The sequence below is a fragment of the Pan paniscus genome, chromosome 2 (genome assembly GCF_029289425.2).
Source record: "Pan paniscus chromosome 2, NHGRI_mPanPan1-v2.0_pri, whole genome shotgun sequence".
Taxonomy (NCBI): Eukaryota; Metazoa; Chordata; class Mammalia; order Primates; family Hominidae; genus Pan; species Pan paniscus.
Window position 1 is genome coordinate 126,886,815 of NC_085926.1, and position 20,348 is coordinate 126,907,162.

The following is a 20,348-nucleotide window of genomic DNA, read 5'->3' on the forward strand; positions in this document are numbered from 1 at the left end:
TACAGGTGTATGCCACCACATCTAGCTAATTAAAAAAAAAATTAAGAAGGGATCACACTGTGTTGCCCAGGCTGGTCTTAAACTCCTGGGCTCAAGTGATTCTCCAGCACCCAGCTTAAACATAAGATTTAAATAAGATACAGTCTCATAATGTAATACTCAATATATCCAAGATAGAATTTTTAAAAAATCACCTGTCATACCAGAAAAATCAACTTGAATGGGAAAAACCAATGAACAGACACCAACACTGAGATGATACAGATCTTGGAATTATCTGAAAAGGAATCTGAAGCAGTAATGAACATGCTTGAAACAAATGAAAAAAATAGTTGCTCAGCAAAGAAACAGGAGATATAAAGAATAAACAAGGTGTGGTGGTGCATGCCTTTAGTCCCAGCTGCTCGGGAGGCTGAGGTGGCAGGGTCACTTGAGCTCAGGAGTTCAAGGCTGCAGTGAGCCATGATAGTGCCATTGTACTCCAGCCTGGGTGACAGAGCAAGACAAGACCCCATCTCTTAAAAAGAAAGTAAATAGGCCGGGTGCGGTGGCTCACACCTGTAAATCCAGCACTTTGGGAGGCCAAGGGGGTGGGTCACGAGATCAGGAGTTCAAGACCAGCCTGACCAAGATAGTGAAACCCCATATCTACTAAAAATACAAAAATTAGCCAGGCATGTTGACAGGTGCCTGTAATCCCAGCTATTTGGGAGGCTGAGGCAGAGAACTGCTTGAACCCAGGATGCGGAGGTTGCAGTGGGCCAAGATGGCACCATTGCACTGGGCGATAGAGTAAGACTCCAACTCAAAAAGCAAAACAAAACAAAAATGGAAATCTTAGAACTGAAAAATACAATAACTGCAATAAAAAAAACTCAATAGATGGACTCAATGCAGAATGGAATGTACAGAGGAAAGAATCTGTAAACCTGAAGACAAAACAATAGAAATAGAAATACCCAATCTGGGCCGGGCGCGGTGGCTCACGCCTGTAATCCCAGCACTTTGGGAGGCCGAGGTGGGTGGATCACGAGGTCAGGAGATCGAGACCAGCCTGGCTAACACGGTGAAACCCAGTCTCTACTAAAAATACAAAAAATTAGCCGGGCGTGGTGGCGGGCGCCTGTAGTCCCAGCTACTCAGGAGGCTGAGGTAGGAGAATGGCGTGAACCCAGGAGGTGGAGCTTGCAGTGAGCCGAGATCGCGCCACTGCACTCCAGCCCGGGCGAGAGAGCAAGACTCTGTCTCAAGAAAATAAAAAGAAAGAAAAAAAGAAATTACCCAATCTGAACAACACAGGGGAAAAAAGACACAAAAATCAAAATCAGAACTTCAGGGCCCTGTGGGACTAAAACAAAAGAACTAATATTCATGTCATTGGAGTTTCAGAAGGAGAGGAGAAAAAAGGTGGTGCTGAAAAGTATTCCAATAAATAATGGCTAAAATTTTCTCAAATTTGGCAAAATACATAAGCCTACAGATTCAAAGAGCTGAGAGAACCCCAAATAAGATAAACACAAAGAAATCCACACCAAGACATGTCATAGTCAAACTTCTGTAAATTAATGACAAAGAAAGAAAATCTTGAAAGCTGCAAGAGATAAATGCCACCTTACTTATAGGGGGAAAAAAAGTAATTTGAATGACAGCAGATTTCCCATCAGAAACTGTAGTGGTAAGAAGAAAGTGGTATAACATTTTTCAAGTGTTAAAAAAAAAAAAATCCAGCCAGGCACAGTGGCTCACACCTGTAACCCCAGCACTTTGGGAGGCTGAGGTGCGTGCATCACCTGAGGTCAGGAGTTTGACACTAGCCTGGCTAACTAACATGGTGAAATCCTGTCTCTACTAAAAATACAAAAATCAGCCAGGCATGGTGGTGCATGCTCATAATCCCAGCTACTCAGGAGGCTGAGGCAGGAGAATCACTTGAACCCAGGAGGCAGACGTTGCAGTGAGCCGAGATCATGCCACTGCACTCCAGCCTGGGTGACAGAGCCAGACTCTCTCAAAAAAAAAAAAAAAAAAAAAAAGAAATCAACCCCATTCTATACCAATTCTATATCCAGTAAAACTATCCTTCCAGAATGAAGGAAAAATAAAAACACCCTGAGACAAAGAACAACTAAAAGAATTTGTTTTCAGCAGATTTATCCTAGAAGAAAGGCGAAAGGAAGTTCTTGAAACAGAAAGGAAATGACAAAAGCAGTCTTGGAACATTAGAAAGGAAGAAAGGATAACGGAATAAGTAGAACCACGGGTAAACAAATACACTTTCCTTCAACCCTTGAGTTTTCTAGGTTATGTTTGACAGTTGAAGCAAAAAGTATAACATCATCTCATGTGGTTATCAATCTATGTAGAGGAAATATTTAGGAAAACTAAAGGGGTATGGAGGGAGGTAAAGTTTCTATATTTCACTCAAACTGGTAAAATATTGATACCAAGAGATTGCGAAAAGTTATGTTATGCGTTAAATATAATATCCAGAGTGCCACTAAAAATCTATACCAAGAGATATAAATTCAAAAATACTACAGATAAATCAAAATGGAATTCTAAAAATGGGTCAAGTAACCCACAAGAAAGCAGGAATAAAAACCAAGAGAAACAAAAAAACAGAAGGAACAGACAGAAAACAAAAATTAAAATGGTAGACTTAAGCTCTAATATATCAACATTTACTCTAAATATAATGGTCTAAATATGTCAATTAAAAGGCAGAGTAAATAAAGAAACATGACCAAACTACATGCAAGGCCATTATCCTGGAGTGGGGGAGAAGGCCAGTCTCAAAAGGTCACATGCTGGATGTTTTCATTTATATAACCACACCAGTTTCCTACCAAGCGCCATAAACTGGGGGGGGGGGGGGCTTAAAATGACAGAAATTTATTGTCTCCCTGTTCTGAGGCTAGAAGTCAGAAATTAAGCTGTTGGCAGGGCCACATTTCCTCAGAAGGTGCTCAGGAAGTTCCTTCCTTGCCTCTTCCAGCTTCTGGTGGCCCCAGATGTCCCCTGGCATGTGGCAGCATCCACTTTCCATGTGGCGTTCTCTGTGTGTCACTTTGCATAGTCTTCCCTCTACGTGTGTCTGTCTCTGGGTCCAATTTTCCCCTTTTCATAAGGATACCCTAATGACCTCATTTCAACTTGACTACCTCTGCAAAGACCCTCTTTCCAAATAAGATCACATTCTGAGACACTGGGCGTTAGGAGTTCAACATACCATTTTTTGGAGGAACACAATTCAATCCTTAACAATAACATTTTCAAATTGACAAAAGTATAGAGATAGCAAATTAGTGGTTAGGGATGGTGGGTGTTAGGGGGTTGTTGTGACTATGAAAGGGTAGCATGAAGGAGATCTTTGTGATGATAGAATATTTCTACATCTCAAGTGCTGTGACAGTTACATACATGTACAATAAAATGGCACAGACCTATATACACATTAGACTCATGTCAATGTGCTGATTTTGATATTGTGCTATAGTTATGAAACACCTAATTACTGAGGAAATTGGATAAAGGATACATGGGACCTCTCTGTACTGTCTTTGCAACTTTCTGTGAATCTATATTTTAAAGTATGACATATGTATATGGACATACTCACACTAAGACACACAAGCAGTTTCAGAAGACAAAAAGGGCTGGCACTGTGGCTTACACCTATAATCCTAGCACTTTGGGAGGCCACGGCAGGAGGATCACTTGATCCCAGGAGTTCAGGACCAGCCTGCGCAACATGGCAAAACCCTGTCTCTACAAAAAATACAAAAATTAGCTGGGTATGGTGGCGTGCGCCTGCAGTCTCAGCTACTAGGGAGGCTAAGGCAGGAGGATCACCTGAGCCCAGGAGGTTGAGGCTGCAGTAAGTTATGATCACACCACTGCACTCCAGACAGAGCAGTGGAGTGAGACCGTGTCTCAAAAAATTTTTTTTAAAAAAGGAGACACGGTTGGGCGCAGTGGCTGACACCTGTAATCCCAACACTTTGGGAGGCCAAGGCAGGTGGATCACCTGAGGTCAGGAGTTTGAGACCAGATTGACCAACATGGAGAAACCCTGTCTCTACTAAAAATACAAAATTAGCCAGGCGTGGTGGCGAATGCCTGTAATCCCAGCTACTCGGGAGGCTGAGGCAGAAGAATCGCTTGAACCCAGGAGGTGGAGGTTGTGGTGAGCTGAGATTGCACCCCTGCACTCCAGCCTGGGCAACAAGAGCGAAATTCTGCCTCAAATAAATAAATAAATAAAATAAAAAAGACAACAAAAAGGATTTTATAAGCATTTGGAGAAACAAAAAACAGTTCGCATACAAAGGTTCAACTTCAATGAAAATAAAAGATGATGGAACAATGCCTTCAAAACTCTGAAGGCAAATGATTTTTAGCCTAGAATTCTATATGCAGCCAAACTACCAGTCATGTGTAAGGATAAAAAAAGGTAGAAAAAAATATATCTGCAGACATATGAGATCTCAAAAATAAATCTCCCATTGACCTTTTCTCGAGAAGCTACTAGAGGATGCACTCCAGCAAAACCAGACAGCAGATAAAGGGACAGAATTCAGGAGACAGGGATCCAACCAGAAGAGGGAACAAGGAACTCACAGAATAAACAGCAGTGCTGAACCTGGTTGGTTCACAATGAGTGAGCATCCCGCTGGCAACTGCCACAGGAAGAGGGAAGCCTGGGGGCTCCTGAAGGGAGGTTCATGACGTGCATGTGAAGAGCACCTGCGGCATAGTAGGAGACCTCAGGACTGGTCACACCTAATCCCAGGAACCCCATCTCTTTTGTATCTCACTGTGGGATCCTAAATGGTAAAATGCAGGTGATGACTGTCAGGCCTCTGAGCCCAGGCCAGGCCATCACATCCCCTGTGACTTGCACATATACATCCAGATGGCCTGAAGTAACTGAAGATCCACAAAAGAAATAAAAACAGCCTTAACTGATGACATTCCACCATTGTGATTTGTTCCTGCCCCACCCTAACTGATCAATGTACTTTGTAGTCTCCCCCACCCTTAAGAAGGTTCTTTGTAATTCTCCCCACTCTTGAGAATGTATTTTGTGAGATCCACCCCTGCCCACCAGAGAACAACCCCCTTTGACTGTAATTTTCCATTACCTTCCCAAATCCTATAAAACGGCCCCACCCCTATCTCCCTTCGCTGACTCTCTTTTCGGACTCAGCCTGCCTGCACCCAGGTGAAATAAACAGCCATGTTGCTCACACAAAGCCTGTTTGGTGGTCTCTTCACACGGACGCGCATGAAATTTGGTGCCGTGACTCGGATCGGGGGACCTCCCTTGGGAGATCAATCCCCCGTCCTCCTGCTCTTTGCTCCGTGAGAAAGATCCACCTATGACCTCAGGTCCTCAGACCCACCAGCCCAAGAAACATCTCATCAATTTCAAATCCGGTAAGCGGCCTCTTTTGACTCTTCTCCAACCTCCCTCACTATCCCTCAACCTCTTTCTCCTTTCAATCTTGGTGCCACACTTCAATCTCTCTCTTAATTTCAATTCCTTTCATTTTCTGGTAGAGACAAAAGAGACACGTTTTATCCATGGACCCAAAACTCCGGCGCCGGTCACGGACTGGGAAGGCAGCCTTCCCTTGGTGTTTAATCATTGCAGGGACGCTCTCTGATTATACACCCACGTTTCAAGGGTGTCAGACCATGCAGGGACGCCTGCCTTGGTCCTTCACCCTTAGCGGCTAGTCCCGCTTTTCTGGGGAAGGGGCAAGTACCCCAACCCCTTCTCTCCTTGTCTCTACCCCTTCTCTGCTTTTCTGGGGAAGGGGCAAGTACCCCAACCCCTTCTCTCCTTGTCTCTACCCCTTCTCTGCTTTTCTGGGGAAGGGGCAAGTACCCGTGAACCCCTTCTCCTTCACCCTCAGCAGCAAGTCCCGCTTTCCTGGGGCAGGGGCAAGTACCCCTCAACCCCTTCTCCTTCACCCTCAGCGGCAAGTCCCGCTTTCCTGGGGCAGGGGCAAGTACCCCTCAACCCCTTCTCCTTCACCCTTAGCAGCAAGTCCCGCTTTCTAGGGGGCAAGAACCCCCAAACCCCTTCCCTCCGGGTCTCTATGCTCTCTTTTCTCTGGGTTTGCTTCCTTCACTATGGGCAACCTTCCACCCTCCATTCCTCCTCCTTCTCCCTTAGCCTGTGTGCTCAAGAACTTAAAACCTCTTCAACTCACACCTGACCTAAAACCTAAATGCCTTATTTTCTTCTGCAATGCCGCTTGACCCCAATACAAACTCAACAGTAGTTCCAAATAGCCAGAAAATGGCACTTTAAATTTTTCCATCCTGCAAGATCTAAATAATTCTTGTCGTAAAATAGGCAAACGGTCTGAGGTGCCTGACATCCAGGCATTCTTTTACACATCAGTCCCTTCCTAGTCTCTGTGCCCAGGGCAACTCCTCCCAAATCTTCCTTCTTTCCCTCCCGCCTGTCCCCTCAGTCCCAACCCCAAGAGTCACTGAGTCTTTCTAATCTTCCCTTTCTACAGACCCATCTGACCTCTCCCCTCCTCGCCAGGCCGAGCTAGGTCCCAATGCTTCCTCAGCCTCCACTCCTCCACCCTATAATCTTTTTATCGCCTCCCCTCCTCACACCTGGTCGGGCTTAACAGTTTCGTTGCGTGACTAGCCCTCCCCTACCTGCCCAGCAATTTACTCTTAAAAAGGTGGCTGGAGCCAAAGGTATAGTCAAGGTTAATGCTCCTTTTTCTTTATCCCAAATCAGATAGCGTTTAGGCTCTTTTTCATCAAATATAAAAACCCAGCCCAGTTCATGGCTTGTTCGGCAGCAACCCTGAGACGCTTTGCAGCCCTAGACCCTAAAAGGTCAAACGGCCATCTTATTCTCAATATACATTTTATTACCCAATCTGCTCCCGACATTAAATAAAACTCCAAAAATTAAATTCCGGCCCTCAAACCCCACAACAGGATTTAATTAACCTCTCCTTCAAGGTGTACAATAATAGGAAAAAGTTGCAATTCCTTGCCTCCACTGTGAGACAAACCCCAGCCACATCTCCAGCACACAACAACTTCCAAACGCCTGAACCGCAGTGGCCAGGCATTCCTCCAGAACCTCCTCCCCCAGGAGCTTGCTACAAGTGCCAGAAATCTGACCACCAGGCCAAGGAATGCCTGCAGCCCAGGATTCCTCCTAAGCCACGTCCCATCTGTGCGGGACCCCACTGGAAATTGGACTGTTCAACTCACCTGGCAGCCACTCCCAGAGCCCCTGGAACTCTGGCCCGAGGCTCTCTGACTGACTCCTTGGCTTAGCGGCTAAAGACTGATGCTGCCCGATCGCCTCGGAAGCCCCGTAGACCATCACGGACGCCGAACTTCCGGTAACTCTCACAGTGGAAGGTAAGCCCGTCCCCTTCTTAATGAATACGGAGGCTACCCACTCCACATTACCTTCTTTTCAAGGGCCTGTTTCCCTTGCCTCCATAACTGTTGTGGGTATTGACAGACAGGCTTCTAAACCTCTTAAAACTCCCCAACTCTGGTGCCAACTTAGACAATACTCTTTTATGCACTCTTTTTTAGTTATCCCCAACCTGCCCAGTTCCCTTATTAGGCCGAGATATTTTAACCAAATTATCTGCTTCCCTGACTATTCCTGGACTACAGCCGCATCTCATTGCTGCCCTTCTTCCCAATCCAAAGCCTCCTTTGCATCCTCCTCTTGTATTCCCCCACCTTAACCCACAAGTATAAGAGACCTCTACTCCCTCCTTGGCGACTGATCATGCACCCCTTACCATCTCATTAAAACCTAATCACCCTTACCCTGCTCAATGCCAATATCCTATCCCACAGCACGATTTAAAAGGATTAAAGCCTGTGATCACTCGCCTGCTACAGCACGGGCTTCTAAAACCTATAAACTCTCCTTACCATTCCCCCATTTTACCTGTCCTAAAACCAGACAAGGCTTACAAGTTAGTTCAGAATCTGCATCTTATCAACCAAATTGTTTTGCCTATCCACCCCGTGGTGCCAAACCCATATACTCTCCTATCCTCAATACCTCCCTCTACTACCCATTATTCTGTTCTGGACTCAAACATGCTTTCTTTACTATTCCTTTGCACCCTTCATCCCAGCCTCTCTTTGCTTTCACTTAGACTGACCCTGACACCCATTAGGCTCAGCAAATTACCTGGGCTGTACTGCCACAAGGCTTCACAGACAGCCCCCATTACATCAGTCAAGCCCAAATTTCATCCTCATCTGTTACCTATCTTGGCATAATTCTCATAAAAACACATGTGCTCTCCCTGCTGCTCGTGTCTGATTAATCTCCCAAACCTCAATCCCTTACAAAAGAACAACTCCTTTCCTTCCTAGGCATGGTTAGTGCGGTCAGAATTCTTACACAAGAGCCAGGACCACACCATGTAGCCTTTCTGTCCAAACAACTTGACCTTACTGTTTTAGCCTAGCCCTCATGTCTGCGTGCAGCGGCTGCCGCTGCTTTAATACTGTTAGAGGCCCTAAAAATCACAAACTATGCTCAACTCACTCTCTACATTTCCCAAAATCTATTTTCTTCCTCATACCTGACGCATATACTTTCTGCTCCCCGGCTCCTTCAGCTGTACTCACTCTTTAAGTCTCACAATTACCATCGTTCCTGGCCCGGACTTCAATCTGGCCTCCCACATTATTCCTGATACCACACCTGACCCCCATGACTGTATCTCTCTGATCCACCTGATATTCACCCCATTTCCCCATATTTCCTTCTTTCCTGTTCCTCACCCTGATCACGCTTGATTTATTGATGGCAGTTCCACCAGGCCTAATCACCACACACCAGCAAAGGCAGGCTATGCTATAGTACAAGCCACTAGCCCGCCTCTCAGAACCTCTCATTTCCTTTCCATCGTGGAAATCTATCCTCAAGGAAATAACTTCTCAGTGTTCCATCTGCTATTCTACTACTCCTCAGGGATTATTCAGGCCCCCTCCCTTCCCTACACATCAAGCTCGAGGATTTGCCCCCACCCAGGACTGGCAAATTAGCTTTACTCAACATGCCCGAGTCAGGAAACTAAAATACCTCTTAGTTCAAATAGACACTTTCACTGAATAAGTAAAGGCCTTTCCTACAGGGTCTGAGAAGGCCACTGCAGTCATTTCTTTCCTTCTGTCAGACATAATTCCTCAGTTTAGCCTTCTATACAGTCTGATAACAGACCAGCCTTTATTAGTCAAATCAGCCAAGCAGTTTTTCAGGCTCTTAGTAGGTTTCAGTGAAACCTTTATATCCCTTACGGTCCTCCATCTTCAAGAAAAGTAGAACGGATTAAAGGTCTTTTAAAAACACAGCTCACCAAGCTCAGCCACCAACTTAAAAAGGACTGGACAATACTTTTACCACTTTCGCTTCTACAAGGTACAGCCCATTTAAGCTCCTGTATAGACGCTCCTTTTTATTAGGCCCCAGTCTCATTTGACACCAGACCAACTTAGACTGTGCCCCAAAAAAACTTGTCATCCCTACTATCTTTTGTCTAGTCATACTCCTATTCACCGTTCTCAACTACTCATACATGCCCTGCTCTTGTTTACACTGCCGGTTTACACTGTTTCTCCAAGCCATCACAGCTGGTATCTCCTGGTGCTATCCCCAAACTGCCACTCTAAACTCTTGAAGTAAATAAATAATCTTTGCTGGCAGGACTATGCTGAATCTCCTTAGGCACTCTCTAATCAGATGTCCTAGGTCCTCCCAATTCTTAGACCTTTAATACCTGTTTATCTCCTTCTCTTATTCCATTTAGTTTCTCAATTCATCCAAAACCATATCCAGGCCATCACCAATCATTCTGTATGACAAATGTTTCTTCTAACAACCCCACAATATCACCCCTCACCACAAGACCTCCCTTCAGCTTAATCTCTCCCACTCTAGGTTCCCACGCTGCCCCTAATCCCGCTTGAAGCAGCCCTGAGAAACATCGTCCATTATCTCTCTCCATACCACCCCCCAAAAATTTTTGCTGCTCCAACACTTCAACACTATTTTGTTTTATTTGTCTTATTAATATAAGAAGGCAGGAATGTCAGGCCTCTGAGCCCAGGCCAGGCCATCGCATCCCCTGTGACTTGCACGTATACATCCAGATGGCCTGAAGTAACTGAAGATCCACAAAAGAAATAAAAACAGCCTTAACTGATGACATTCCACCATTGTGATTTGTTCCTGCCCCACCCTAACTGATCAATGTACTTTGTAATCTCCCCCACCCTTAAGAAGGTTCTTTGTAATTCTCCCCACTCTTGAGAATGTACTTTGTGAGATCCACCCCTGCCCACCAGAGAACAACCCCCTTTGACTGTAATTTTCCATTACCTTCCCAAATCCTATAAAACGGCCCCACCCCTATCTCCCTTCGCTGACTCTCTTTTCGGACTCAGCCCGCCTGCACCCAGGTGAAATAAACAGCCATGTTGCTCACACAAAGCCTGTTTGGTGGTCTCTTCACACGGACCCGTATGAAAATGACATTTCCCATGTGGGGCCATCGGGAGGACTAGAGATGGCATGTGACGGGCAGGTGGGTGGAAGGGGAGGAGCTCTAAACTCCATGCGTCCGGCTCATTCTTACCTCTAGTTCCTGAATGGGTACAGGCTGTGATGGAAGGCAGGAAGCACACTTGATCTTTATGGTCAGGGGATTTAAATCCTGCTTTTGCTCCTCGGTCATGATCGGAACTTCTGTTTTTAAAGTCAAAAGGCAATCTAAAATGTTGGCAGACTTCTCACTGCCACGACTCATGATGGTTTGCCATCCTGGGGGAAATACACCCAGCATTAGACCTTTCCTCCCGACACCCCCAAGACAAGCACAGAGGGATCAAGCAACCTGAGATGAGCCAATGATAAAATCACAACCCAAAAGGGAAAACTTTAATTAAAAAAAAAAAAAGAAAAGAAAGAATTGGGAAACACCCACAGGCAGCATGACCTGTGCTAGTTTCTCAAACTGAGGTCCCGTAAATTCTCTAGAATTGAATTTGTGTGACTTAATCTTGATGATATCTTTTAAGAAGTAATACAAGTATTTCCTGAATCATCTAGGACACAATAGGAACACCTATGTGTGGGTGCCACTCCCAGACAGTCTGATTTAATTGGTCTGGGGTGTGGCCTCCACAATGGGAGGTTTAAAAGCTCTCCAGGTAACTTGAAAACCAACGTTCTAAACCTGTGCTATCCACTATGGTAGCTGTGGGCCATAGGTAGCTACTTGAATTGTAACTAATTAAAATTAAATAAGATATAAAATGCACTTCCTTCCCCACACAAGCCGCATTCCAAATGCCCAGTACCCTCATGTGGCTATGGGCTCCTGTATGGGTCAGCAGAGAGCCTGGCCATCATTGCAGGAAGGCTACTAGATGGAGTGCTCCAGGCAGTTCTCCCACCAAGGACATATCATGCCAGTGTGTACATTTGGTACTCAGTGGGTTGCTTCATCTGTTGTGATTTGATGAGGAAAGCACAGATACTGATGTAGAACACAACGGGCACATCTGAGCCAAATACAAGCGTGCACACCTCCCACCAGGGTGGTTTTGCACTAGTGCGCCTCGCAAAAAGGGTGGGTGAATTGAGCCATTGCAAGGCATATAGGTAGCTGTCAGAGCTGTCAGAATGCTTTTTCTTTTTTTTTTTTTTTTTGAGACAGTCTTGCTCTGCTGCCCAGGCTGGAGTACAGTGGCGCGGTCTTGGCTCACTGCTAGCTACGCCTCCTGGGTTCACGCCATTCTCCTGCCTCAGCCTCCCAAGTAGCTGGGACTACAGGTGCCCGACAACATGCCTGGCTAATTTTTTGTATTGTTAGTAAAGACGGGGTTTCACCGTGTTAGCCAGGCTGTTCTCGATCTCCTGACTTCGTGATCCACCCGCCTCGGCCTCCCAAAGTGTAGGGATTACAGGCGTGAGCCACCACACCCAGCCCAGAATGCTTTTTCTATAAAAGGGATCCATGTATTTCACCAGTCAGAGATATACTAGGTAAGGAAAAAACAAAACAAATAAACAAAAAAAAACACCTCAAGTTTTGGAGGCAGGATTGACCTGGGTTTGAATCCCAGATCTGACTCTTTGTCATGTGATAAGCTAGAGTCTCCAAGGCTCAATTTCATCTTCGAAATGGGGATAGATACCACCTTCCTTGGGTTTAAAGGATTAAGAAAGATGATATATGAGATGGTGCTCAAAAAGATCAGTCTATTCCTTTCAACATGCCTGTAAATGTATTTCTAGGGCATGTAAAAGCCAAGTCGCTCACATTCAGAAAGAGTAGGCACTTCTAAAACAAGTCCCGGGCCAGGTGTGCACAGCCATCTGCACAGGCTGTGAACAGAGGCGTGCACAGCTCCTGGGGGTAGCCCTCACGCTCCCGCAGGATCCTCTTTAACAAAGCTGATTCATAAAAGCTGTCACCCATTACGCCTGTGTTCTATAATTTTGTGAGCCTTTTCACATAAAAGACTACCCAAGGGTAGGCCGGGTACGGTGGCTCATGCCTATAATCCCAGCAGTTTGGCAGGCCGAGGCAGGCGGATCACCTGAAGTCGGGAGTTTGAGACCAGCCTGACCAAAATGGAGAAACCTCGTCTCTACCAAAAATACAAAATCAGCCGGACGTGGTAGCGCATGCCTGTATTCCCAACTACTCAGGAAGGCTAATGCAGGAGAATCGCTTGAACCCGGGAGGCGGAGGTTGCGGTGAGCTGAGATCGCGCCATTGTACTCCAACCTGGGCAACAAGAGCAAAACTCCGTCTCAAAAAAAAAAAAAAAAAGACTACTCAAGGTAGAAGGAATCCCAATTGCAAAAATAAAAATAAAAAAAAGTGCTCAAATCATCAGAGTCAGGGAGACATACACCAGAACAGAATTCCAGGCTGCGGGCTCACAGCCTCCACACTGCTGACAGTTGGGGCAGACCATTCTTTGCTCAGGGGACAGTCCTGTGCATTATGGCATGTTTAACAGTATCTTACTAGATGCCAGTGGCACCCCACTCTCAGTCGTGCCAACCAAAATGCCTCCACACACAGCCAAATGTCCCCAGCAGACACAAGCCCCCTGAGTTAAGAGCCCTGGTTAAGAGTGGAATGGTGTAAGGGAATGTTTGTGCTCCTCCAACAGCCAGTCCCAAACATGCGCTAATGTCATTTCATCCTTAACCTTGTGTGGTTGCTGTCATCTCCACATTACAGATGGGGGAAATGAGGCCCAGAGTTCTGACGCAATCATCCAAGGTCTCTTAGAAAATACGTTGTAGAACCAGCATCCAAACCAGTTCTGTTGGGCTAAGTGGGGCCCCTCCGCTATGCAATACTATCCTTTTAAAATAAGAGCTCATTCCCAGACACAGAATCTTTCTAGAATCTTACTGGGTTACTAGCCAACCAATATTTACTAATAAGGTATACATACATGATCTATGGCCTAATTTGAAATTGAAGATGATTACCAAAAATAATTATGCTGGGCTTACAATAAATAATCTTATGCTATTAGTTTCTGGCAAAACCAGACATACAACTGGCCTGCTGAGCTGACCCGTTCTCTGTCGATGACCATAGGCTATGTCATGGGTATAATGGAGCGGCCCACACACATGGCCTCAGGACAGCTGCTGCCTCCACACCTGCACCGCCTGGGTCCCACTGTGCTAAGCAGTTTACACACGTCAGCTCCTGTGATCCTTAAAACAACGCTCTGAGGTAGGAGTAATCACCCCCATTTCACAGAGGAGGAAAGTGAGACTCAGAGAAAGTAGGTAACTTGCTGGTAAGTGGCTGAGCCATGATCAAAGTGTTTTTGTCACCAAAGCTCTTACATATGAACCCCTGCATTGTACAGCATTGTACATGACGGGGCAGGTTAAAGAGAGGGGAGGCTAGGTCCAGTGCAGTAGCTCACGCCTGTAATCCCAGCACTTTGGGAGGCTGAGGCAGGTGGATCACTGTCAGGCCTCTGAGCCCAAGCTAAGCCATCATATCCCCAGTGACCTGCATGTATACATCCAGATGGCCTGAAGCAACTGAAGATCCACAAAAGAAGTGAAAATAGCCTTAACTGATGACATTCCACCATTGTGATTTGTTTCTGCCCCACCCTAACGATCAATGTACTTTGTAATCTCCCCCACCCTTAAGAAGGTTCTTTATAATCTCCCCCACCCTTAAGAAGGTTTTTTTGTAATTCTTCCCACCCTTGAGAATGTACTTTGTGAGATCCACCCCCTGCCCCCAAAACATTGCTGTTAACTCCACTGCCTATCCCAAAACCTGTAAGAACTAATGATAATCCCACCACCCTTTGCTGACTCTCTTTTCAGACTCAGCCTGCCTGCACCCAGGTGAAATAAACAGCCTTGTTACTTACACAAAGCCTGTTTGGTCTCTTCACACGGACATGTAAGATAATCACGAGGTCAGGAGTTCAAGACCAGCCTGGCCAAAATTGTGAAACCCCCATCTCTACAAAAAATACAAAAATTAGCCTGGCATGGTGGCATGCGCCTGTAATCCCAGCTACTCTAGAGGTTGAGGCAGGAGAATTGCTTAAACCTGGGGGGGCAGAGGCTGTAGTGAGCCGAGATCGCGCCACTGCACTCCAGCCTGGGCGACAGAGCAAGACTCCATCTCGAAAAAAAAAAAAGAGAGAGAGAGGGGACCACGTCCTGGCTTCATTCTGCTGGAAATAGTCATGCCAGGCAGGCCAAAATGGTTGAACTTTTTCCTCTCACAGTAAAATCCAAAGCGGGGCAGGTCCCATGGTGCGCTCCCCCAGGAGGATCATGGGTTCCTCCTTGGGACTGTAGGACGAAGGAAGCAGCTAGCAAAGGCGTTCGCTCAAAGCTACTGTGTGCAATAGGTATGCTGGAGGGTCAGGCTGGAGCGTGGGGTGGGGTAAGACCCTCTGAAAGTTTACTCTCTGTCACTGTTGCCTCTCAAGAGGTTCTGATGCTACGAGAAAGTGAAGGTGATCAGGAAGGACAAGCTGTAGGTGAAGTATCATTTTCAAAAAGTCATTTAAAACTGCAAACTGCCAAATGCGGCAGCTCATGCCTGTAATTCTAGAACTCTGAGAGGCTGAAGCAGGAGGATTACTTGTGACCAGGAGTTTGAGACCAGCCTGGGCAACATAGCAAGACCTTGTCTCTACAGAAAATAAAAAAAATAAAAAAAATAGCCAGGTGTGGTGGTGTGCACCTGTAGTCTTAGCTATGCGGGCGGCAGAGGCGGGAGGCTTGCTTCAGGCTGGAGTGAGCTATGATCATGTCACTTACACTCCAGCCTGGGTGAGAGAGCAAGACCCTATCTCAAAAAAAAAAAAAAGTGCAAACTGAAAAGTTAATAGCACTTTCTCAAACTGAATTGACACCAACCCAAGAGCGCGAGAGGAGGATGATGACTGGCACCTGTGGAACTGAACTGGAGGCTCTGACTTACGGGGTTTTTGCCCCCTTCTCTATGAATGCTGGTTCCAGCTCAGAAAAGACCAACGCACGCGCTTCTGCAGAGTAGCCAGGAGAGGGCGCACAAGACACGTGATGGCAAAAAAAACGAACAAAGTCTGAATTTTCTCTAAAAAGAAAAAAAAAGGGGGGAGTTCACCCCATATTACTCTTTTTTGGAACAAAGCAACATAATTTTACCACAATATATGCTGAGCTTTCAATCATCAAAACATATTGATATAATATTTAGTTATGATTTACCAATATGTATAAAGTCCAGTTCATAAATTGTGGTAGATCTTATAAAGCAAAATAATTAAATCCCTGTTTGGCCACTGAGCTGTGTGGGATTAGGAAAGTTACTTAACCTCTTTGAGTTCTTTTCCTCACTGAAAAAAATGGTAACTATGATAACCACCACAGCCACCACCACACCACAGGTTGGCTGAGTGGGTCAGAATTTGGTCTGAGAAGTAAGTGATGTGTCACACGGGAAGTGCCTGCACCCAGAGGGGCTCAGTCAAAAAGGGTTCCCTTTCCTCATTCCCTTTACTAGATGTTTTTGTAAAAATCTGTAGGAAAGCATTTATTAAAAGCAGCATCTTCTTAACAAACACAATGATGACATTTAATATTCCCATAGGCTTCCTTGGATTTTGGAATCAAACAGAGCTGGGTTCAAGTCCAGGCTTCACATTTCCTAGCTGTGTGATCTCAGGCAAGGTAGCTACCCTCTCTGGGCCTTTGTTTCCCCCTGTACTATGAAGCCAATTCCCCTGAGTTTCCTGAGGTGGCTGTGAGGATGAAATGAGGTGGCACGCAGCAGGGTTGTCATTAGGAGCATCCGCTTATGGCCGTTCTGGCCACAAGACAAGCAGGAGCTGCTGGGAACAGGGCAAGCAGTGGGTACCGGCAAGGAGCGGCATGACGGCCAGCTGGATGGAGAAAGCGCTCTGCTTCCTGGGGCCTGTCAGCGTGGGGTCTGCCTCTTCTTCTGCCAGGGGCTTCTTATGTCTCCTCTGGATTTTCCTTCTTCCCTCTGAATCTTTCCCTTTAACTGTGAAATCAAACAAAGGAGATGAGCATTAAGAGGAGACTGTATCTGAGCTGCCATATGTGGACCTGAACATGCTACAGAGATTCAGGAAGGTTCCGGAAGCTCCTAGAAGGCAGGGGTTATTCTTTGTGTGACTGCCTCTTCCCAGCAACCAGAAGTGGTGGCTAAATATAGATGGCAGGCCCGTTGCCAGTTATATGTAGTAATAGGGTGAGGGCCTCTCATTCCCCGCCTCTGCTAACTGAGAACACAGACAGAAGAGGACTAAGGTCATCATGACAATGATGCCATAACACACTCAAGGCTCTCTTCCAGTCAGCTCTTAATCTCAGCGCAGGGTGGACGGTGGGCTTTTTTAAGAGACCCTGCTCTTAAACAAACAAAAGCCCACAGTCTGAGCCTCAGTAACCTCACCTGTTATATGAGGGCAACAGCACCTGCCTTCTAGGACACTGAGAAGAGGAAATTAGCAACGCTACATAAAACACTCAGCTCAGTGCCAAGCTCAGACCAGAAGGAAAAGGAGATGAGAACACATGTAAATCTACGGTCATCAAGACAAGACCAATGGGACAGACGAGAAAGCCCAGGAACAGACCCAAACACATAGGGGAACCTAACAGATGCCAGAAGTGGCATTTCAAATCAGTGGGTAAGTTATATTGACTATCCGTATGGGAGCAAATTAAGTTATTGAATTACTTCACGGCATATACAAAATGAATTCCAGACTAAAAGTATAAAACAAAAACTTTAAAATCATCAGAAGAATATCTAGGAGACTATACTGACATCTGGATGAAGGATTTCTTTCTTTTTTTTTTTTTGAGACGGAGTTTCACTCTGTTGCCCAGGCTGGAGTGCAATGGCACGATCGAGGCTCATTGCAACCTCTGCCTCCTGGGTTCAAGTGATTCTCCTGCCTTAGACTCCTGAGTAGCTGGGACCACAGGCGCGTGCTACCACGCCCAGCTAATTTTTGTATTTTTAATAGAGTTGAGGTTTCACCATGTTGGCCAGGCTGGTCTCGAACTCCTGACCTCAGGTGATCCATCTGCCTTGGCCTCCCAAAGTGCTAGGATTACAGGTGTAAGCCACCGCACCTGGCCTCTTTTTTCTTTTTTTTAAGAGATGATGTTTCGCCCGAGTGTGGTAACTCACTCCTGTAAACCTGGCACTTTGGGAGGCTGAGGCAAGTGGATCACCTGAGGTCAGGATTTTGATACTAGCCTGGCCAACATGGTGAAACCCCATCTTTACTAAAAATAAAAAATTAGCCAGGTGTGGTGGCGGGCATCTGTAATCCCAGCTACTTGGGAGGCTGAGGCAGGAGAATCACTTGAACCTGGGAGGCAGAGGTAGCAGTGAGCCCAGATCGCGCCATTGTACTCCAGCCTGGGCTACAAGAGCGAAACTCAGTCCTTGAAAAAAAAAAAAAAAAAAAGATAGAGAGATGATGTTTCACTATGTTGCCAAAGCTGGCTATGAACTCTGGGCTCAAGTGATCATCCCCTCAGTCTTGCAAGTAGCTTGGACTACAGGCGTGCACCAGCATACCCAGCTGAGGAAGGATTTCTTAAACATTCGTGAAAGTATAAACTAGAGAGGAATAGTTAAATAATTGGTGTACAAAACAAGATACCATAAATCAAGTCAAACGATAAGTTACATACCCCTGTCTGTGAGGATTACCATGCATATAACTGGCAATGTACAATTATCCAGATGTAAACACAAAGCTGGCAGATCAGTAAGACAATTTTTTTTAAACTAACAGAAAAATAAGCAAAGATATGAATAGGAAAATCACAGAAGAGTGTGACCAAATAAGCCTATGCAATGCTGCTCAGCCTCACCAGGAGTCAGGAACTAAACCATGCCCGTGCAGACCGGGGAGAACAGCAATCCTCAGGACTGCAAGCAGGGGGGAAAGAGATGCCGCCTGAGGCCGGGCCCGGTGGCTCACGCCTGTAATCCCAGCACTTTGGGAGGCCGAGGCAAGCGGATCACCTGAGGTCGGGAGTTCAAGACCAGCCTGGCCAACATGGAGAAACTCTGTCTCTACTAAAAATACAAAACTAGCCAGGCATGGTAGCACATGCCTGTAACCCCAGCTACTCGGGAGGCTGAGGTAGGAGAATTGCTTGAACCCGGGAGATGGAGGTTGTGGTGAGCCGAGATCGCGCCATTGTACTCCAGCCTAGGCAATAAGAGCAGAATTCTGTCTCAAGAAAAAAAAAAAAAAAGAGAGAGAGAGAGATGCTGCCTGGAGAGTAAACCACTAGCATCTAGCAATGGGGTCGAGGCTCACAGCCTGTGCCCCAGGGGTCCCACTGGGCCAATGCCGTGGACTTACATGTGTGCCCAGATGCTCACCATGGCAGTGCTGGAGAGCAAGAAATTGGAGACAACTCAGATCCCCGGCACGGGGACTGTGTGCATGCAGGACGGTCCACCCATAACACATGGCAAAATGCTAACATCTAAATTGTGAATATGTAGTTGTTGCATTTTCATGTGAACTTTCCTATCTTTATTTCAAAATAAAAAGAACAGTTTAAAAATCTCATTAAATGCTTAAAGCACATTTTTAAAAAGAGTGACACTTTTAATCCGGAAAAGACAAAAGTCAGGAGTTGAGAGGCATTCACATGTGAAAGTGTGACTTAGTCTTTGTGGACTGTAGGAATAGGAATGAGTTTTCTTCAACTGTGTCTCCAGCACCCAGCAGAGAGCCTGGCTCAAGCAGTCACTTCCCTCTGCAGCCATAGACTGTTGCACTAGAACCAGGCCAGTGTCAGGAAACAACAGATTAACTGATAGAGAGATGAGGAAATGATCTGTAGCAATTATAGCTAAAAGGACGTGAAATGGCCCATCCCAGGAGGCAGCAGTATACCCACTGGCTCTAGATTTTCCCACCTCACACTGGAAACACAACTTCTTAATGAGAAACTGGTGAGGGGATCTAAGCTGAGAATGAGGAAGTTGATTTAGTGGCTTCTGAGGGTTCTGCTCTCTTGACAGTATGTGAATAAGATTACATGCTTCTGCATGAACGGATCCCATAACACAGGATGCTGTGTTCTTCATTCCACCATAAGAGTAAACACTAGGCCGGGCACAGTGGCTCACGCTTGTAATCCCAGCACTTTGGGAGGCTGAGGCAGGCAGATCATTTGAGATCAGGAGTTCAAGACCAGCCTGACCAACATGGTGAAACCCCGTCTCTACTAAAAATACAAAAATTAGCTGGGTGTGGTGGTGGACGCCTGTAATCCCAGCTACTCAGGAGGCTGAGGCAGCAGAATTGTTTGAACCCAAGAGGCAGAGGTTGCAGTGAGCCAAGATTGCGCCATTGCACTCCAGCCTGGGCAATAGAGTGAGGCTCCCTCTCAGAAAAAAAAAGAAGAGAAGGCCAGGCGTGGTGGCTCACGCCTGTAATCCAGCACTTTGGGAGGCCGAGGCGGGCAGATCACGAGGTCAGGAGATCGAGACGATCCTGGCTAACATGGTGAAACCCCGTCTCTAATAAAAATACAAAAAATTAGCCAGGCGTGGTGGCAGGCGCCTGTAGTCCCAGCTATTCGGGAGGCTGAGGCAGGAGAATGGCGTGAACCCGGGAGACAGAGCTTGCAGTGAGCCGAGACTGCACAACTGCACTCCAGCCTGGGTGACAGAGTGAGACTCCATCTCAAAAAAAAAAAAAAAGAAAAGAAAATAAAAGAAAAAGAGTAAATAATTTAT

At 46.0% G+C, this 20,348-nt stretch overlaps 1 protein-coding gene across 24 annotated transcripts in view; it reads right to left on the reverse strand.

Moving 5' to 3' along the window:
- CFAP92 (cilia and flagella associated protein 92 (putative)) overlaps positions 1-20,348 on the reverse strand; it is a 121,005-nt gene that overhangs the window by 42,843 nt on the left and 57,814 nt on the right. For 22 of the 24 annotated variants that reach the window (XM_055110414.1, XM_055110406.1, XM_055110405.1 and 19 more), the window contains 2 exons: positions 16,455-16,601; positions 10,668-10,852 (listed from right to left, as the gene is read on the reverse strand). In XM_055110414.1, the coding sequence (XP_054966389.1) occupies positions 10,668-10,852; positions 16,455-16,601 (332 nt within the window). Of the gene's footprint in view, positions 1-10,667; positions 10,853-16,147; positions 16,602-20,348 lie in introns of those variants that run through there. The other 2 variants (XM_055110418.1, XM_055110417.1) reach the window with 1 other exon arrangement.